This window comes from Caretta caretta, chromosome 7 (assembly GCF_965140235.1).
Source record: "Caretta caretta isolate rCarCar2 chromosome 7, rCarCar1.hap1, whole genome shotgun sequence".
NCBI lineage: Eukaryota > Metazoa > Chordata > Testudines > Cheloniidae > Caretta > Caretta caretta.
Genome location: NC_134212.1, coordinates 25,052,259 through 25,068,250, shown reverse-complemented (window position 1 = coordinate 25,068,250; position 15,992 = coordinate 25,052,259). Strand labels below are relative to the sequence as shown.

Here is a 15,992-nt window from a genome sequence, read left to right as displayed (position 1 = left end):
CCCTTAAACTTTTAAGCAAGTTTTTTATTTTTAAAAGTGGAAATTTCTTTTAATTATTTTACTGGTTATTTCTATTTTCATAAATAAATAACATATGGGACACATTAAAGGTGACCTACAAAGGGGAAAATTGGGCTTGTGACCTTTTGCTTCTTTCTGATATATTAAATGGGCTTAAAGTTTTGTCTGCCCTTGAAGACGCTCTAATGCTTTGTCTGAATATTAATAAAATGATAAAGCTTAAAGAGTTACTTGTGAGCAATTAAGGGAAAGCATTTTTCGTCAGACTTCAAACATACGGGATAATTATTTTTTAACTCCTATGTAACTTCAGACACTGTCACTTTGGATAAAAGATGTTCTTGTTAAAGATCCAACATGTTTATTGTGAGCTGATGCACCTAAACTGTTCTGAGCTTAGAAGACTTAACATTATTATTACGAGAGTAGTAGTAATAATTACAGTGCACTATTGTGCTATATGCTGTATGAACACACAGTGCCTCAAACAATGGGGTCCTAGTCCATGATTAGGTACGATTATTGTAGTAATACAAATAATAATAATAAGACAGTCCCTGTCCCAAAGATACTAAAATATAAATTAAGAAGACAAAGGGTAATTCTAAGGTAGAAAATCAAGCAGAAAACCCTAAAAAAGCCCCCCCAAAACCCTTCAGGCCACATTCATTCATCATAAAGAAGCAAACATGCAATCTAACTTTAAAACAATTATTTGCACTTTACCTCTGAAGTACACAGTCTCAGTAAATAATTCTTAAAATAAACTACTGTACTGTATAAGCATGCCAGCTTCTCAAGGAGCAGTCATTGGAGAATATCAGTTCTGGTATGGTAATCAAAAACTTTAACAAATGCATAAACATATTCAGCCAAAAATATGGATATATCTGTTTTTTTTCAAATAGTTTACTTTGTAAGCCCCTCTCGAAAATAAGTTTCTCAAAAATATACAGACAGGAGTACTTCAGATTCTCTAACAAATCCAGTGTCTGCTAGCCTTACTCATGTTGAGTAATAACTTACTGCAGAATTGTGGAATAAGGTGCTAATCTTAAGTAAAGAAGGCCGAATTTGGTCCTATGGTTTTCTTTGCTTACTTTCTTGCTACTTCCCTATTTGGGGTTGCAGCTTTTATAGAATTCTTCCAAAACTCGTGATTGAATTCCAGGGTGTTGTACAGATTGGTCTCTCTAAGGTCCGCTAATACCCAGTCCATGTATCAAGACTTTGCTTTCCCTCTTGGTCATCTTCCACCCACAACCACTGCAAGAGCAATCATACCAGTATAGCTCTCCGGTTTCTGCTGGATATGCTCAAATCAGCATAGCCTAGTTTTCCTCAATTTGTTTTCAATTGGAGCAACCCCCACATTAGTCCCTTAAGAACCTCATTTTGTTTCCCATCACGGCATGTCTTTCCATCTGAACATCTTCATTTCTGTAGTGGAGAGCATACTGAAATCTTTTCTAATGGCTGGCCTAGTCACGGTCCCATATATTTGGATGGATCAAATTAGTTTTTTACACTGTAATTTTTAACATTATTGGTATCTTCTTGTCACAAGGAACTGGAGTCAGTTCCCTCCATTTGCACCAAAATGCTGGGCATATCGCAGGATGGCACCATAGGCACCAACCATTGATCCCAGGTATTTAAATTATTTCACACTTCTAAGCTGTCTGTCTGTGATGTCCTTTATGGTCCTGCTCCCCACACTTGTCATAGCCTCGATTTTACCAATATTCACTCTAAGTCTAGCCTGCTCAAAACTATGTTGCCACATTCCAAAGTTGGTTTGCAGGGTCTCAAAATCTCCTACATATATCACCAAGTCCTGTGTATTTATTACCATATATAAATATGGCCAAGTCAAAACAAACTTTTCCATTTGCTTTGAACTTTGTTGATACTTCATGGCATCTTGCATACTGTTGTTAAACTGTTGTACAGTATACAAATGGAAAACATCAATAGCAGCTTTTAATCAATCAGCTGTATTCATGTGTGATGTTGGGTTTACTGAAGAAGTTATGCCAAAAATCAAACTGTGGTCTGCAAAGCCTGTATTAAACTCATAAACTGTCTCCACACACATGAACACACTATGAATCACTGTGGTGGAGGAAACGTTAAAAATTAGTTTTTTTTCATCAGAATTCTTAATAAAAAACATGTAGAAAATACACTGCTGGAAGCAATTTGAGTTGGCCAGGAAAATAGACCAAGGTCAAAAAAGACCAACTTCTTTTTTTTACACTAATTGTAGACTGCTTTTAGTTTTGACCATGCATGGATTTGTGCAGAGTCCAAAATCTGCAACACATTTGCTGCCCTAAACTAGTCACACATCCATTCTAACTAATTGTTTTATGATGTGGCTGCCACTGTTAAGAATGGAGACATTCTCATCTATAAATCAGGCAGGTGAGTAGCTAATGTGGATGCAGGATTCTTATGTTCAGCTCCTTCTCCAGGGGGGCGGGCAGTCTTCCTCAGGTGCTTTTTTGCCTTGCTAGAAGAAACTGTGGCTGGTGTATATGTGAAATCCAGTCTTTTTTTTCTGACCTCAGTAGAGTTCTGTAACAACATGGAACAAGGCAAGACAAAGGATACTTCTTTTTTGCCCTGCTCCTCCCTTCCTCTTGCCCCCCCCCCCCCCCCCCAAAAGCCAGGAAAGAAGGGTTGAAAATGCTTTGGGCAGGAGATCCATTGTGCCTCCGCCCCCAACACACACACACACAATCCACCCACCATGGCTTCATACAACTGCTGTAGCTTGGTCTGAATGATTGGTGGGAGAGGAAATGAGTTGTGAATTGGGTGACTATCCTGTGCTTCAGCAACCTCTCAAAGCACTTCTTCACTGTGAATGTACTCAACAATGTGGCTCAAGATTCCATCTTGTTAACGGGCAATATCTTGGCTACTTGCATCCTTGCTTTAAGATCTTAGTCTGTTCTAGGGTGTAGATAGCTCCTCCGAACTTTCTCTTTACTCTCCAGAGTCATACTGGGGACTTAATCTTGAAAGGCCTTGGAGAAAAAAAAACTACCTCCCCACTCCGGCTTCGTATGGGAGACACTCATTTTACTTGATTCCTCATCCATCTTTTTCATGAGGCAATCTTTAGTGAAGTACAGACCAAGAACAAACTTGAGCATTGCTTTTGCAGTCAGGGATTTAAATCCAAAGCTTCTTACAGCCAGAGGAAAACTAAAGATAACCAACTCTAACCACTCTTGTCTCTCCTTACCCTGTTCAGCACTGGAGGGGTATTTTACTGTTACTTTGTATCTGGAGCAGGATTACCTCAAACTCTTGGGTGCCCATCTTTATGAGTAAACATTTTTACTATATTCAGAACAATCACTACAACTATTTCTCCCACTTGAAAAACAAAAACAAAAAACTGTATCTTTTCTGTTCCAAAAAAACCAGAACAACACAAACACACAAGCAGATCTTCCTGTAATGAGAAAGGGGAGAAGAGCTGAAGATTCCATAAATTGGTTAGGGACCTTGCTATTAGAATCTCTCATATTAATTGTGGCTTTTTTTTTTTTACACTGCCCATCACTGTATTAAGATTTCCTTGATTTTTGGGAAAACGAGGACAGTTCCCATTCGGGTCTTCCATAACAGGTTCTCTAAGGCACTTACTTAGCAGTGAGGCGCAAATAAGACTGTTACCCTGGGAGTCAAAACGTTGTGCTAAATGCCCGCTGTCCAAGCCCATTTGAATACATGCTCATCATCCCACTCTTCTTTTTGTGTAAAATGGCTCTTCTTATGGCCATCTCTGTGGGCACCTGGTCACAGGAACTAGAAGTGGAGATCTGGGGAGGCTATAAATTCAGAAACTCCACTTTCTCATAAATCTAGTTTTTCTAAGAAGCTGGTAAATGCTAATTGTTCTCAGTTTGACTTTTCAGTCAAATATAAAAAACCGCTAGAATAACTTTACAAAGTAAAATTAATCCTTCATTAATTAGCTGAAGTATTTAAGAATGGATATTATTAAATAGTAAAAGCAAATACTTAACATAATTTCTGCTGTATTCATTATGCTTTGCATTATAGCAAAGTTATAGTTAACTGCGTGATGATCTGCTTAGTTTCCCATGCCAGAATCAAATTTTTGTTTAAGCAGGGGTATGGAGTAATACTGTCCTCTTTAAATTTGGTCATGGAATGTGGACGACATAGACATGTACAAGGAAATGTTTGCTGAATATGGACTTGGATAGTAACATTTATTTTGTTTGGCAGACAAGTTCATAGACGAAGGACATCTAACCAAAGTGGAAGAAACAAAGCTTTTGAGAGGTTAGATTTCTGATTTATATAACTCATTTTGAAACATGTTTTATGTAATGGGTGTGTTTTAAAATAAGTTTCTGATTTAAACCAATAACTTAGTAATATTTTTGTTAAATATTGGAAATATAAGGTAACTTTTTAACAAGTCCACAAAGAGAGTAAATATAGTTAGTGTCCATTGATACATCACTATATAAGTATTTTAGGGGGAGAAACCAGAAGGAAACTATACTTTGAGGGATGGGGGTGTCTGGTGGACTGTTCTTGACTGACTTACCTGTGTATTTCTCATCCAAAGTTTTTTTTTTTTTTTTTAAAGGAATTTTTTGCAAATTAAAATCTCTCACTACTAAATAAATTTCAGACTGAGTTTTTTCACTGAGCAGAACCAGAAAATATTAGTTAGTCTTTGTTAACAGATAAGAGGGAAAAGGTGTGGGTTTTTGTAAATAATCTAGAAATATCCTAACAGTGTTAAAATGAACCCTAATCTTATAAACCTGCTTTTTTAAAGATAAAACATGAATGTGCAACCCTTTAAAGTTTGTCACTTTCTTGTTTCACAATCTTTTTATAAGGAAAACTAAAATACAAATATTTATTTGGGCAACTTAAGTCCCTTAATATTAATGAGCCTCATGTTGCAGAGCCAAAATCAGGAGTGCTATAGATGTTAGTAATTTATGATAGTCCCCACATTGAGCACAATATTAACAGTTTAATATTTTGTTTGTTCAGTGGATATAGTGGTAAAGTGCTGACATTTAACCATTAACGTTTTCATCCTTTTTTTTCATGAATGTTTCTTAATATATCAGAGTATTGATTTCTGCCCATTTATTAGCATAGATATTGTTACATTTAAACATATTTTGGTCGTTCAGGATTCCAACTTTGTTTTTAGAATTACTTCATCTTCTCTGTGCAACTCCATTTTAGCTTGTTGCCGAGCTTGTATAACTCTAGAAAACATGCCATGTTTGGCAAAAGAATGCATACAATAAGCCTAACTGTAATTTAACACTTGCATGCCAGTATTATCTTGCAAAATGATGAGCTATTTTTAGTATCTATTAATAGTGTAATAAGTATGGTGTCAACAAATTTTAAAATAGACTTTATTTTATTATCTCATTTATTAAAGTAACTCACTTTCACTATTGAAAGTGTGAAAAAATGGAAATGAAAGAAAAATCCCAGGAAAGAGCTTTGTGTTACCAAATTGTGGTATATAAAAATTAGGCAAGTTTTTCATCAAAGTGCAATACTTGCAGATTTTGAAAAAGTGAGCTTAGTATTCATGAAAGTAGGGGACGAATAAGTGACTTACACTAAATAGTTGTACAGTTAGCTATTGGGCCAGATTTTGATCGCAGTTACATTGTGGTAAACTCTGAGTAACTGAGATCAGAATCGGACTGCTGAATGAATTTCCTTCCTTAAGACTGCCACTGCTCCTCCTGAAAATACCCCTATTCTTTTTAATATTTGTTTTAGGCTTCTTAACCAAGGATGACCAAAAAACTACCTGAACATTTGGTGTCAACAAATTTTAAAATAGACTTTATTTTATTATCTCATGTATTAAAGTTACCCAATAATACTTAAAATGGCTATTATCTGTGTAAATTGTTTCCATCAGTGTTGAAAAAGACTCCTTAGTTTGTAATTTTGGTATTTTGTTTAGCAAAACCTGAAAAATCTAACATAACATCTATGATAAACCATAAATACATTCATAATTGAAGATTTAACAGTTCTTTAAATATAAATAATATTGAAAGTGTGAAAAGATGGAAATGAAAGAAAAATCCCAGGAACGAGCTTTGTGTTACCAAATTGTGGGATATAAAAATAGCTGCCAGAACTCATGAACCATCATTCTTCGGGGAATGTGTATGTTGATGGCTACCACCTTCTTTCTTGACTAACGTCTGTTAACAAAAAATGAGGTATCTTGTTTGTTGTTTACTTTCTGTTGTGACTCCCACAACTGGATATTCCTCTGACATAATGACCTGGTACAATCTTTTTTTACTTTGTCTGAAAGTATGAAAGGAAAAAGTGTATTCTGTTAATCTATCTGTCTCTTTCCCTTTGACTACTTGTCTGTTTCCCAGAGCAAGGACTTTAGTTTCTGTTGAATTTGTTTTTGCTTTTCAGTTCCATGGAGTCATTGTGTGACAAGAAATAGCAAGTTCACGATGTCTGATATCAAATTATGTAAAAGAAAGTTATGCCAATCCCGATAGGTTTCCCATGCACTTATTTGTCTATAACTGCATATTCTTTCTTCCCTCTTCTGCCAGATGCTTTTTTTTTTTCTTTTGGCATGTACATTAAATATCAGCAGGTGAAGACAGGATTTGTGATGACAGTGCTTCATGCTGATATGGAAGGAAAGACTCTATATTGGGAGCATTATAATAGCTGTCTATCTAAATCCCTCATTACCTGGCACTTGTGCCCGAGGAGAAGGGTCCTCCAATTTGTGGGTAGACAATAGTGCTATCCAAACAAGCCAGAGCTCAATGAGCGAGGAATAGTTTATTATATGTGTCCTCAAGCCTTGATGATGAGGGCATGATTCATAATTCTTGTCTTTCGGTCCACCACCATTGTGTCTGCGTGCATCCATCTGAGCTAAATTGAAGTTCAGAAATAAAATTAAGCTATTACAGGCATATAAAGTGAGTCTTTGGCCTTGTTGAGTCAAGCGGACTGTTGCATGGGAAAAGGATGAATTAGTTAATGAAGTCCACTACCCTTTCCGTTTTCTCTCTTTGTGAGGTCTCTAGACCTAGCCAAAAAACTGCTTTCATGGTTCCACTAAACTTCATGTAACTATCTAGTGGACAGAATATAGGAGGCTGATCCATAAGCCCTTTCAGAGGTGCTTTTGTGCAGGCATGTAGACCATTTCCTGTTAACATAACCTAAACTTAAAACTATTTTTTAAAAACTAGTTAAAATACTGATGATTCACATTACTAAGATTAATCTTTATTCATAGTTCATTTCAAATTTATATTACAACACAATGCACGTAGGCATCTATTGCTGCTGTTTTACTTATTCAAAACACTGCAAAATCAAGTTTTGTTCTCAGCAGCATTTTCTTTCCATCATGATACAATATCTGTATTGTTCTGGAAATGTTGCTGCTGTTTTTTTCTGATTTGTTCCCGGAAAGACTGAACAAAACAACCAGCTTTTACACTGGGTTCCAACTGGCAAGAGTACAACTTTAAACAAAAGCTGAGGCTATCTACGAGGCAGTTACCATCTCATGTTAGACTGTAACATTAAATATGTGATCCTACGGCTGTTTAATTCATTTTGGAGTGGGATTTTAAAGCCACAAGAAAAACCCTGGCTTTTATTAAAGCACAAGTGTAACAGTTTTCTTCAGTTCTGCACTTTAAGCAGCATCTAGCAGTAGATCTAGAATTTCTACTAAAAGCCATAGGAAACACACACACATTTTAATTGAGGTTCTCTTTGTCTCTTACAGAAAACCAAGCAAGAGCAAAAGAATCTGATTTGTCAGATACTCTTAGTCCAAGCAAGGAGAAAAGCAGTGACGACACTACAGGTAAATTTGGGTGTAAATTTCTGCAAAATGGCTTTGGTGTTGGTAAGTATGTTAAGGTTTGCTATTAGAATCTAGAACATAAGGTACACTTTATATTTCGCTCAGCCAAATCAAGTGTAATTAAAGAACAACATGAGATATAGTATTTTGCTACCTTGTAACCAGTTTGGGGTAGGGGGAGAGAGAGGACAATAAAGGTTTCTCCAGTTTGTTTGTAGAATCTGTTTGTAGAACTTGACTCTAGTCTACCTGCTGTTTTAAAGCAATTTAAATTTTTTGTTTAGATGCCCAAATGGATGAACAAGAGCTAAATGAACCTATTGCTAAAGTATCTCTTTTAAAAGGTAAACAAATTTCCATATTTTTTTAACTTTAAGATGTTGTGTGACAGACCCACATTCTGAATAATACATGTGTGTTTTATTCTAGGACTCTATATTTCTGTCAGATGAATATTTGTAGTTAAGTGAGAAGTGCTCAAGTTTAAATATTTAAATTACTTTTTTAAGGAAGTATGTTTGAAAAGAAATTGATTCATTCATCTGAAATTAATGTAGCCAACTGTTAGTGTAGAGATAAGTGACATTTTAAATTAGAGTAATCTTTTTTCCCAGTTCACACCAGTACTGTTAAAATAAATCTTCATGTATAACTTAAAGCACGAGTCAAGAAAATAATAGTTTCTCTTTGTGTTCTGTTTCTTGGTTAATAATCCGTGTATCTCTTCTGGTCATTGTTACCCAATAATGCTTAAAATGGCTATTATCTGTGTAAATTGTTTCCATCAGTGATGAAAAAGACTCCTTCGTTTATAATTTGGGTATTATTTATATTTAAAGAACTGTTAAATCTTCAATTATGAATGTATTTATTGTTCATCATAGATGTTATGTTAGATTTTTTCAGGTTTTGCTAAACAAAACAGCCTACGTTGGATATATTAGCTTTGGACATTTAAATTAGAAAATAAAATTCTTCTGCATGAGACCTTCATACTGCAGTCAGACTTAAAAATGTATTTACTATTTAACTGCAAACTTGCCATGTTCAACAAATTAATTTTTTCAAATTGATCACATGAAAAATAGTTTAAATACAAGTGATAAAATATTAATATACCATTATATTTAACATGTTGAAAGGTAAACTTTTGCTTCAATTCTGTAATTATAGATTTTTTTTCTTTTATGTTCAGCAATGACACAGTTCTTATGTTGGGTTACAAATAAAAGGAACACTACTAACTTTTTGTTTGCTCGCAAAACCTGGAAATCATACAGAAACCTGAAAGGCTAACATAAAATCTCTTCCTCAATTGTATATGTTTTCCCAGTTTTCCCAGTATATGTTTTCCCAGTTTTTTACTGGAAAAGATGAGAGGTTTTTATATCTGAAGTACTTCAGATCAATTACAAAATGTTCCGTGAAATAGCTAACCAACAAAAATATAGGTTATATAGCTTATTTTGGCAGATTAGAGCCTGGTGAAACAGTTTAAGAACTCAAGTGTTTGAAAAGTCAAGGACATACCAATGAGTTTGGTTTTGTAACTGTAATTAATGCCATTAATGGGAACGTAGAGATATTCACTGACTTCATCTGCCAGTAGATAAAATTTAATACTGTCATGTTCCATAAGTGAACATAATTACTTTAATAATTTTAGTAGTAAATTTCAATGTGTGGAATGTGTTGCTGCTTTCGAAGAAAAGCTACATGAATATTACTGGTTGTGAATTTTAACAACATGTGTTGTTGAAGTAGACAAACCTTGACGTACAAAATACGTGTGCATACTTCAGAATGTGTTAGTCTGCAGTTCTTCTTATGCAAGACAGAAAGCCAAGAAATAATTTGCAATATGTCATGTAGTAAAATAGCAAATCCCTGTTCAACCCACATTTCAAATATATATATTTCAACCAGGAACTGATTTCTAATGTTGAAATGTAATTCATTAATCCCTCTGTTTTTAATATATTAACTTTTGTCTTAAGGCCTGTGGTTGAAGAATTATAATTCAACTATGTAAATGAGTTCAAGGCTGAAATTTGTAAAACAGGGTATCAGACCATGAAAGAATTCACTTATTTAAATATCAGTTTGTCTTGTAAAATATGCATTCTGTACTGTAGGCAAAAAATGCCTTATTACAGAGGTATTACTTTTACCATTCTAAAACAATTTATTTTTTTAAGAGCAATTCTGGAAGTCAACATGATTTTAATCATGTTTTTGGTGGGGGAAAAAAAAGTAATGGTGGAAAAGAGCTGGAAGACCATCTAGTTCCCTTTCCTATAATATGCAAGTGGGTTCCTATTGATTTATTCATGAATGCTTTAGCTACCCTATATCTGCTTATGTCATGTGAGAAGAGAAGGTTTTGGCTAATCCGATCCCAGCAAAATCAAACATTAGTTCTCTCAAACGGCACTAAAACCTGAGATCCCAAATCAGTCACGTTACTTTACTTAGGCCACTCCTTCAAGCAGGTATAATTATTCACACCTGTGAATTATTTATATGTGCTGTAACATCGTTTCCACAGTTGAAAATCCAAGTAGTCGTCAATACTGAACTTCCAAATTATTTCCAGCAGGAAAGTAATTTTATTTTTTATATTTTAGTATTTTGTCTTGCCATACAAGAGAAATAATACTGCTGTTGCCCCTTCTCCAAAGTCTCCACCCCCTCCCTGCCCCTACTGGACTCCTTCCCCAAATCCCTGCCCCAGCCCCGCCTCTTCCCCACCGCCTCCCCTGAATGCGCCGGTTTCCCGTTCCTCCCCCCTCTTTCCCACAGCTTATGTTGCGAAACAGGTGTTTCGCGGTGGCAAACGCTGGGAGGAGAAGCGGGGATGGCGCGCTCAGGGGAGGAGGCATAGGTGAGCTAGGGCAGGGGGGTGGCGGGGAGCAGCTGGTGGGTGAAGAGCCCCCACCAATTTTTCCCTGTCAGTGCTCCAGCCCTGGAGCACTGACAGAGTTGGCACCTATGACCTCATTGATTTGCATGCTGAAATTGTTTATTGCTCCTTACAGTCCATTATTATGAAATATCTTTTAAATATCTTCAGCAACAAATCATTAACTTCTATTGTAATAATTTCACACACTGCCTGTAAGCCAGCAATTTTATTTAACAAACTTTTCAGAGTGCTGCATTAGACATCTCACTTCCCTCCCTACTAAAGAGGACCTTACTTGTTAGAGTAGGACTCAGTTGGCTTAGCTATGCATTAGTAGAGCCATTGGAATACAAAAGTTTTTTTTTTTTTTTTGAACTAGAAGCTGTTCCTGGGGCTTCTAGGGAAATGGGGAAGTGTCAGATGGACAACTAGTGTTTCAGTTTGTTCAGTTATTTACTTGAATGTAGAAAACAACTTCGGAAGTTACTGTAATTCATGGAACAAGAGGATGGTGATACATTTAATTCTGCTTCCATGTGTGTTTTCTATCATTAAACTTGTTCAAATTTGTTAATGCTGTTTCTATTTTATACAAGCCGAAGTGTGGAGGAAAAAATCCATAATACTTTTGTGCATTTGCCAGACTGTTTTGTTGATGAGGTAATGTATTCATCAGCCACTAATAGAGGTTTCTTGAACTTTGCCTTTTGAAGACAGGCTAAGTCTGTCAGTGGTTGATAATTTCAAACGAAAGTTGAAGAATTAAAAATAGGTGTCTGTGTTCAACAAATACAGCACCAGGAAACAATCAAGGCAGCTAGCGCTGATAGTTCTTATCACCAACTTCCTAATGTTTCTTTAGATTGCAAATGATGTATTCAGTTGTTACTTAATACAGTTGGCATACTCAGTATTTCAGGAATTTGACAAAAACTTGTGATTTTAATCTAATTTATTTGATTTCAGTTGAACAATTTTTTCAGTTGAAAGTTTTCCCCAGAGAGAGGCTCGCTATTGGATAGGGTCCTTCAAGGCCCTGGAAGTGAGCTAGGTGCCTCAAATATGAGAGCTGTGCAAATGTCTGTCTTCATGAAATTTCTTCCACAGATTCTGACTGTTATGGATGCACATGGATATGGGACAATTAAAAGGCAGAGCCTGGCCAGGGTTCTGTGTTTGTGTATGGACACTAAGACCACTTCTGTAAAGGCAACCATATAGGTGGAGTTCTTTTGGTGCCTTTTTTTTTTTCTTGCCTGCCATCGGATTTGGAAGTGTTGGTCTGATCTGGGTTTTATTTTCCCTGTAATTACTTTCTAGGGCATTAAAATATATTTAATGGCAGATTCTGACATTGGAAAGATAATTTTAAATTGTGTGGGAAATGTTTCCACAAGTTGTCCCTCACAGACCATCATAAGATATTCCTCAAATGTTTGTGACATGGCTCACAGCCTTAGGAAGAATATCCATGTTCAGACTTCTTGCCTTGAACCAGGTTGGTGGGGGAACAAATGTCTCATGCCTTGGCACAAATTATACTAACTTTTACACAGCAGTTCTAATACTGTCCATGGAGACAAAATAGAAGAAATCCTTGATATTTAAGGAAGTGATTAATTTATTCTTTCAGTGCATTGATACTTTGATATAGGGCACAAGCTTTAAGGGTTGGCATATAGAGCCAGCACTGACTTCTGTCCCCCCTGGAGTTCTGATTATCTTAGATACGTATAACATTGGGCACTTGTCTTGAAGCTATTTTTAATGTTGCCCCTTGCGCCTTTTTCTGATTTGAGTAAATAGCAAGTTAGTCTGCCTGATATCAACTGAAGACTTTCTAATCTAGTGTAATTTGTCCTCTTCCTCTAGATGTTTTGGAAGTTGGATGCCTTCTAGACTTATGATGGCGATTTATACTTCCTTTTGGATTTGCTCATACATGAATGGTTAAGGGAATGTTTTGGGGAAAACTGCTTATTTCTCACTTTTCAGAACTCTCATCCTTGCCACTCTCCAAGAGATGTCTATATAAACTAGAAAATTTGATGCCCTTTCTTTCCCTATCACACTTCACTTTGTGTCAGTGTCTGCTTTTGGGAGGGGGGTTTGTCCTATTTTTATCTTGGCCTTATTACTTCTTTTATAGGTCACAACTATTTGTGAGGTCAAGAAATATTGTTTTGATGAAGAACTTACATCTAGATAAATATTCTAAAATATTTTGTTTTTCCTTTCACTTTCTTCCCATGTGAAAGATTAACTCTTAAAGATTGAAGTGGTTTACCACTGAGCAGTCTTCAAATACTGTTTAGAACTCTCATATCACTGATAAGTTTACATGAATTCCTTCTACAAATCTTTGTGTGGCAATTAGAGGGAAAATCGTACAATATTTATTTTGGGATGATCATACTCTAGTCCCATTTAGACTTAAGAAAATATTGTGTGCTATTCTAGATGTGGAAATATACATTCCACAAATTTTAATGGAAACCCTTAATTAAAGCTCGAATGGTCAAAACATTAAGCCCAGCCTTTTAGAATTGCACTCAAAATTCCCACAAGCAAGGGAAAGAGCAGGTAGATTGTGTGTTTCAATTCTGATTAAAGTTGTTCTGAAGAACAATTTGCAAAATTATACATTTACAAACTAATTGCCACACAGTTGAGTAATCATTGATTACTATGTAGAGCTGGTTGATAACTTTTTGATAAAATTTTCTTTGTTGGAAATATTGATTCATAAAAACTGGAACTCTTTGAGATGTACTGGGCTCGAGGAAACTATGTCAAGAGAGGTTTCTCAGGTTCCTGATGGAATTTCTGGTCAAAATAAGAGCAACTGACCCCCTGAAGAGCCTGGTGACTATGGCAGTCATTTGGAATGCGGGAAAGTCAGGCTGAAGTTCTTGTTCTACCTGATTCGGAGCAGGTACTTGAACCCAGGCGTCCGACGTTCCAGGTGAGTGCCCCTAGTCACTGGGCTGTAGAGTCAATTTCTCTTTCTTTCTCTGACCCAATTAATATTTATGTATATAAAGTGGAATAGCTCAAACAGGAAAGAGATCTGAGTTCAACCCTCTGCTCAGAATCAATCTGTCCTGTTTGAGCTGTTCCATTTTGTATAAATAAATATTTGTTTGGTCCGAGGAGGGTGGGGAAGAGGAAGAAAACCCACAAGTATGGCTATTCCCTTCTCCCACTCTGTGGGCCTGTCTGATAACTTGAATAGTTTTCCAGCTCCTAAGGAACAGTGTTACTGTTAAAATGGAATCTTCAATTGATGGCAGAGAAGCTGTCCACCAGAGATCTTAGCTGAGATTTCTACTCTATCTATGGGTGGGGCACTGCTTCTTCACCATACCTGACTTGAACACAACTTGTTTTCAGTACATGAATGAAAAGGTTGACAACCTCATTAGGCAGGACAAAATGTCCAACTACATAAGCATTTGTCTCTGGGAGACTGAGAACAATACCTCTATAATAAAGAGAAACTGTGGTCAGAAACTCTGGTAGACCATAGAAGAAAATGTTTTGTTCCGTTTTTTCAGTATTCCCTTTTTGTCCTTTTTTATAATTCCACTCCGTAAAAATCTAAACGTTAAAAGTGTGTTCTTGTTTTCTTTTTAAAAAAGCTGGAATCATTACTTCCCTATCCACAAGGCAATTGCTGTGGAAATTAATTGTAGGGCTTAATTTTTATATCCTTGTAATGATCAAAAAGCTATTCTCTTACATTTCTTGTCTCTGCTGGAGATGTTGTAATGGACACCTTACCTATATTTTGAGGATATAAGAAGACACAAAATTGTGGACACAAGCAACATGAAATATATATTAATATTCAGTTTGACAAAAATCCAATTTGTTATATTTTAGGGGAGACACCTGCAACAGTGGTCAGCCACAAAGAAAGATCCATGTTCAGGATGTTAACTACCACAGCATGGAAATGTATAACGCTACTTTGGCGTTCAAGGGGAAAATCCATTAATATGTGGTTAAAGAAATTGCAAGAGGTCCAAGACATGGAGTTTATTACTGCACGAATAAGACAAGCACAAGATATTTTTCTGGAGAGATGTGATATGATAAGTACTTTGTGGTGGTGTGGTGAAATAGCTAGCTAAGAATAAGAATAAGAAAAATGATCATTTGAGACAAGCAACTAACTAGAACAGTTATTTCCTTGATCTAATATATAGCTAAATAAATAAACAAGTATAAACAAAATATAACAAAAGTATAACTTAATACTGAACTATCAGTAGTAGTTTGGACTCTCCAGCAAAAGTATCTCTGGGTCTTGATTGGGGTTTTTCTTTTGCCCAATATAAATTAATTTTAGTTCTGTATGGATTTTGGGATTGTCAGTTTATTAACCATAAGCTATGTAATACATGCTTCTTTTGTTTCTCATGTCTGATAGCTGGACTGTCGTGTTCTTCCTATTTTTCTGCAACCAGACAATTGACTTGAATTCCTTGAAGTTTCTACCTTCCATTGATTTAATATGTGTAGTTTGACTTTGTCTGTTTCCCTATAAGGGCCTTATTTCACAAACCCTTATGTGAATAACACTTACGTGAGAAATGTTAAATGTGTAAGAGTTTCAAAGATCACATCTTAATATTGCAAATTCCTTGGAGCTAGAACTGCCTCTTTCTCCTGTAGTCTACCATGTCATACTACTGGTACTCCATTATTAATAGACAATGAGAATGATATGCTGTTATTAGTTAAGGTTTTTACACGTTTGTTTATATGTTTCTCTTTTTTCTGCTACTTGAGCATTCAGTAATTTTAAGTTGAAAAAGTATTTTGTATTTATTTCAGACGAATATGAATATTTCTAGTCCATTGGCACAGATGATTTCTTTTTATTCCCTGAGGTCTTTTATTTATGCAATTTTATAAATAATACCAAAACTTTGAGATGGGGAAGAACAGATTTGACAAGTTTTATGTATTCATATGTATTTTATGTAAGCATAATTCATATGCTTACCAGTATTTGAGCTAAAAATACATCCTTAGACATGATCTCAGATTAAAGGAACTTTTAATATTTTCAAAGTAATGTCACAGTGAAGCAAGTTTTTAGGCCAAAACTTGGCTTGACTTTCAGTTGGGCCGAACATC

At 35.7% G+C, this 15,992-nt stretch overlaps 1 protein-coding gene across 23 annotated transcripts in view; it reads left to right on the top strand.

Moving 5' to 3' along the window:
• Positions 1–15,992, top strand: part of SLMAP (sarcolemma associated protein) — a 158,384-nt gene that overhangs the window by 116,485 nt on the left and 25,907 nt on the right. For 15 of the 23 annotated variants that reach the window (XM_048856659.2, XM_048856643.2, XM_048856644.2 and 12 more), the window contains 3 exons: positions 4,294–4,350; positions 7,859–7,939; positions 8,224–8,283. In XM_048856659.2, the coding sequence (XP_048712616.1) occupies positions 4,294–4,350; positions 7,859–7,939; positions 8,224–8,283 (198 nt within the window). Of the gene's footprint in view, positions 1–1,588; positions 1,673–4,293; positions 4,351–7,858; positions 7,940–8,223; positions 8,284–15,992 lie in introns of all 23 variants that reach the window. The other 8 variants (XM_048856649.2, XM_048856638.2, XM_048856640.2 and 5 more) reach the window with 1 other exon arrangement.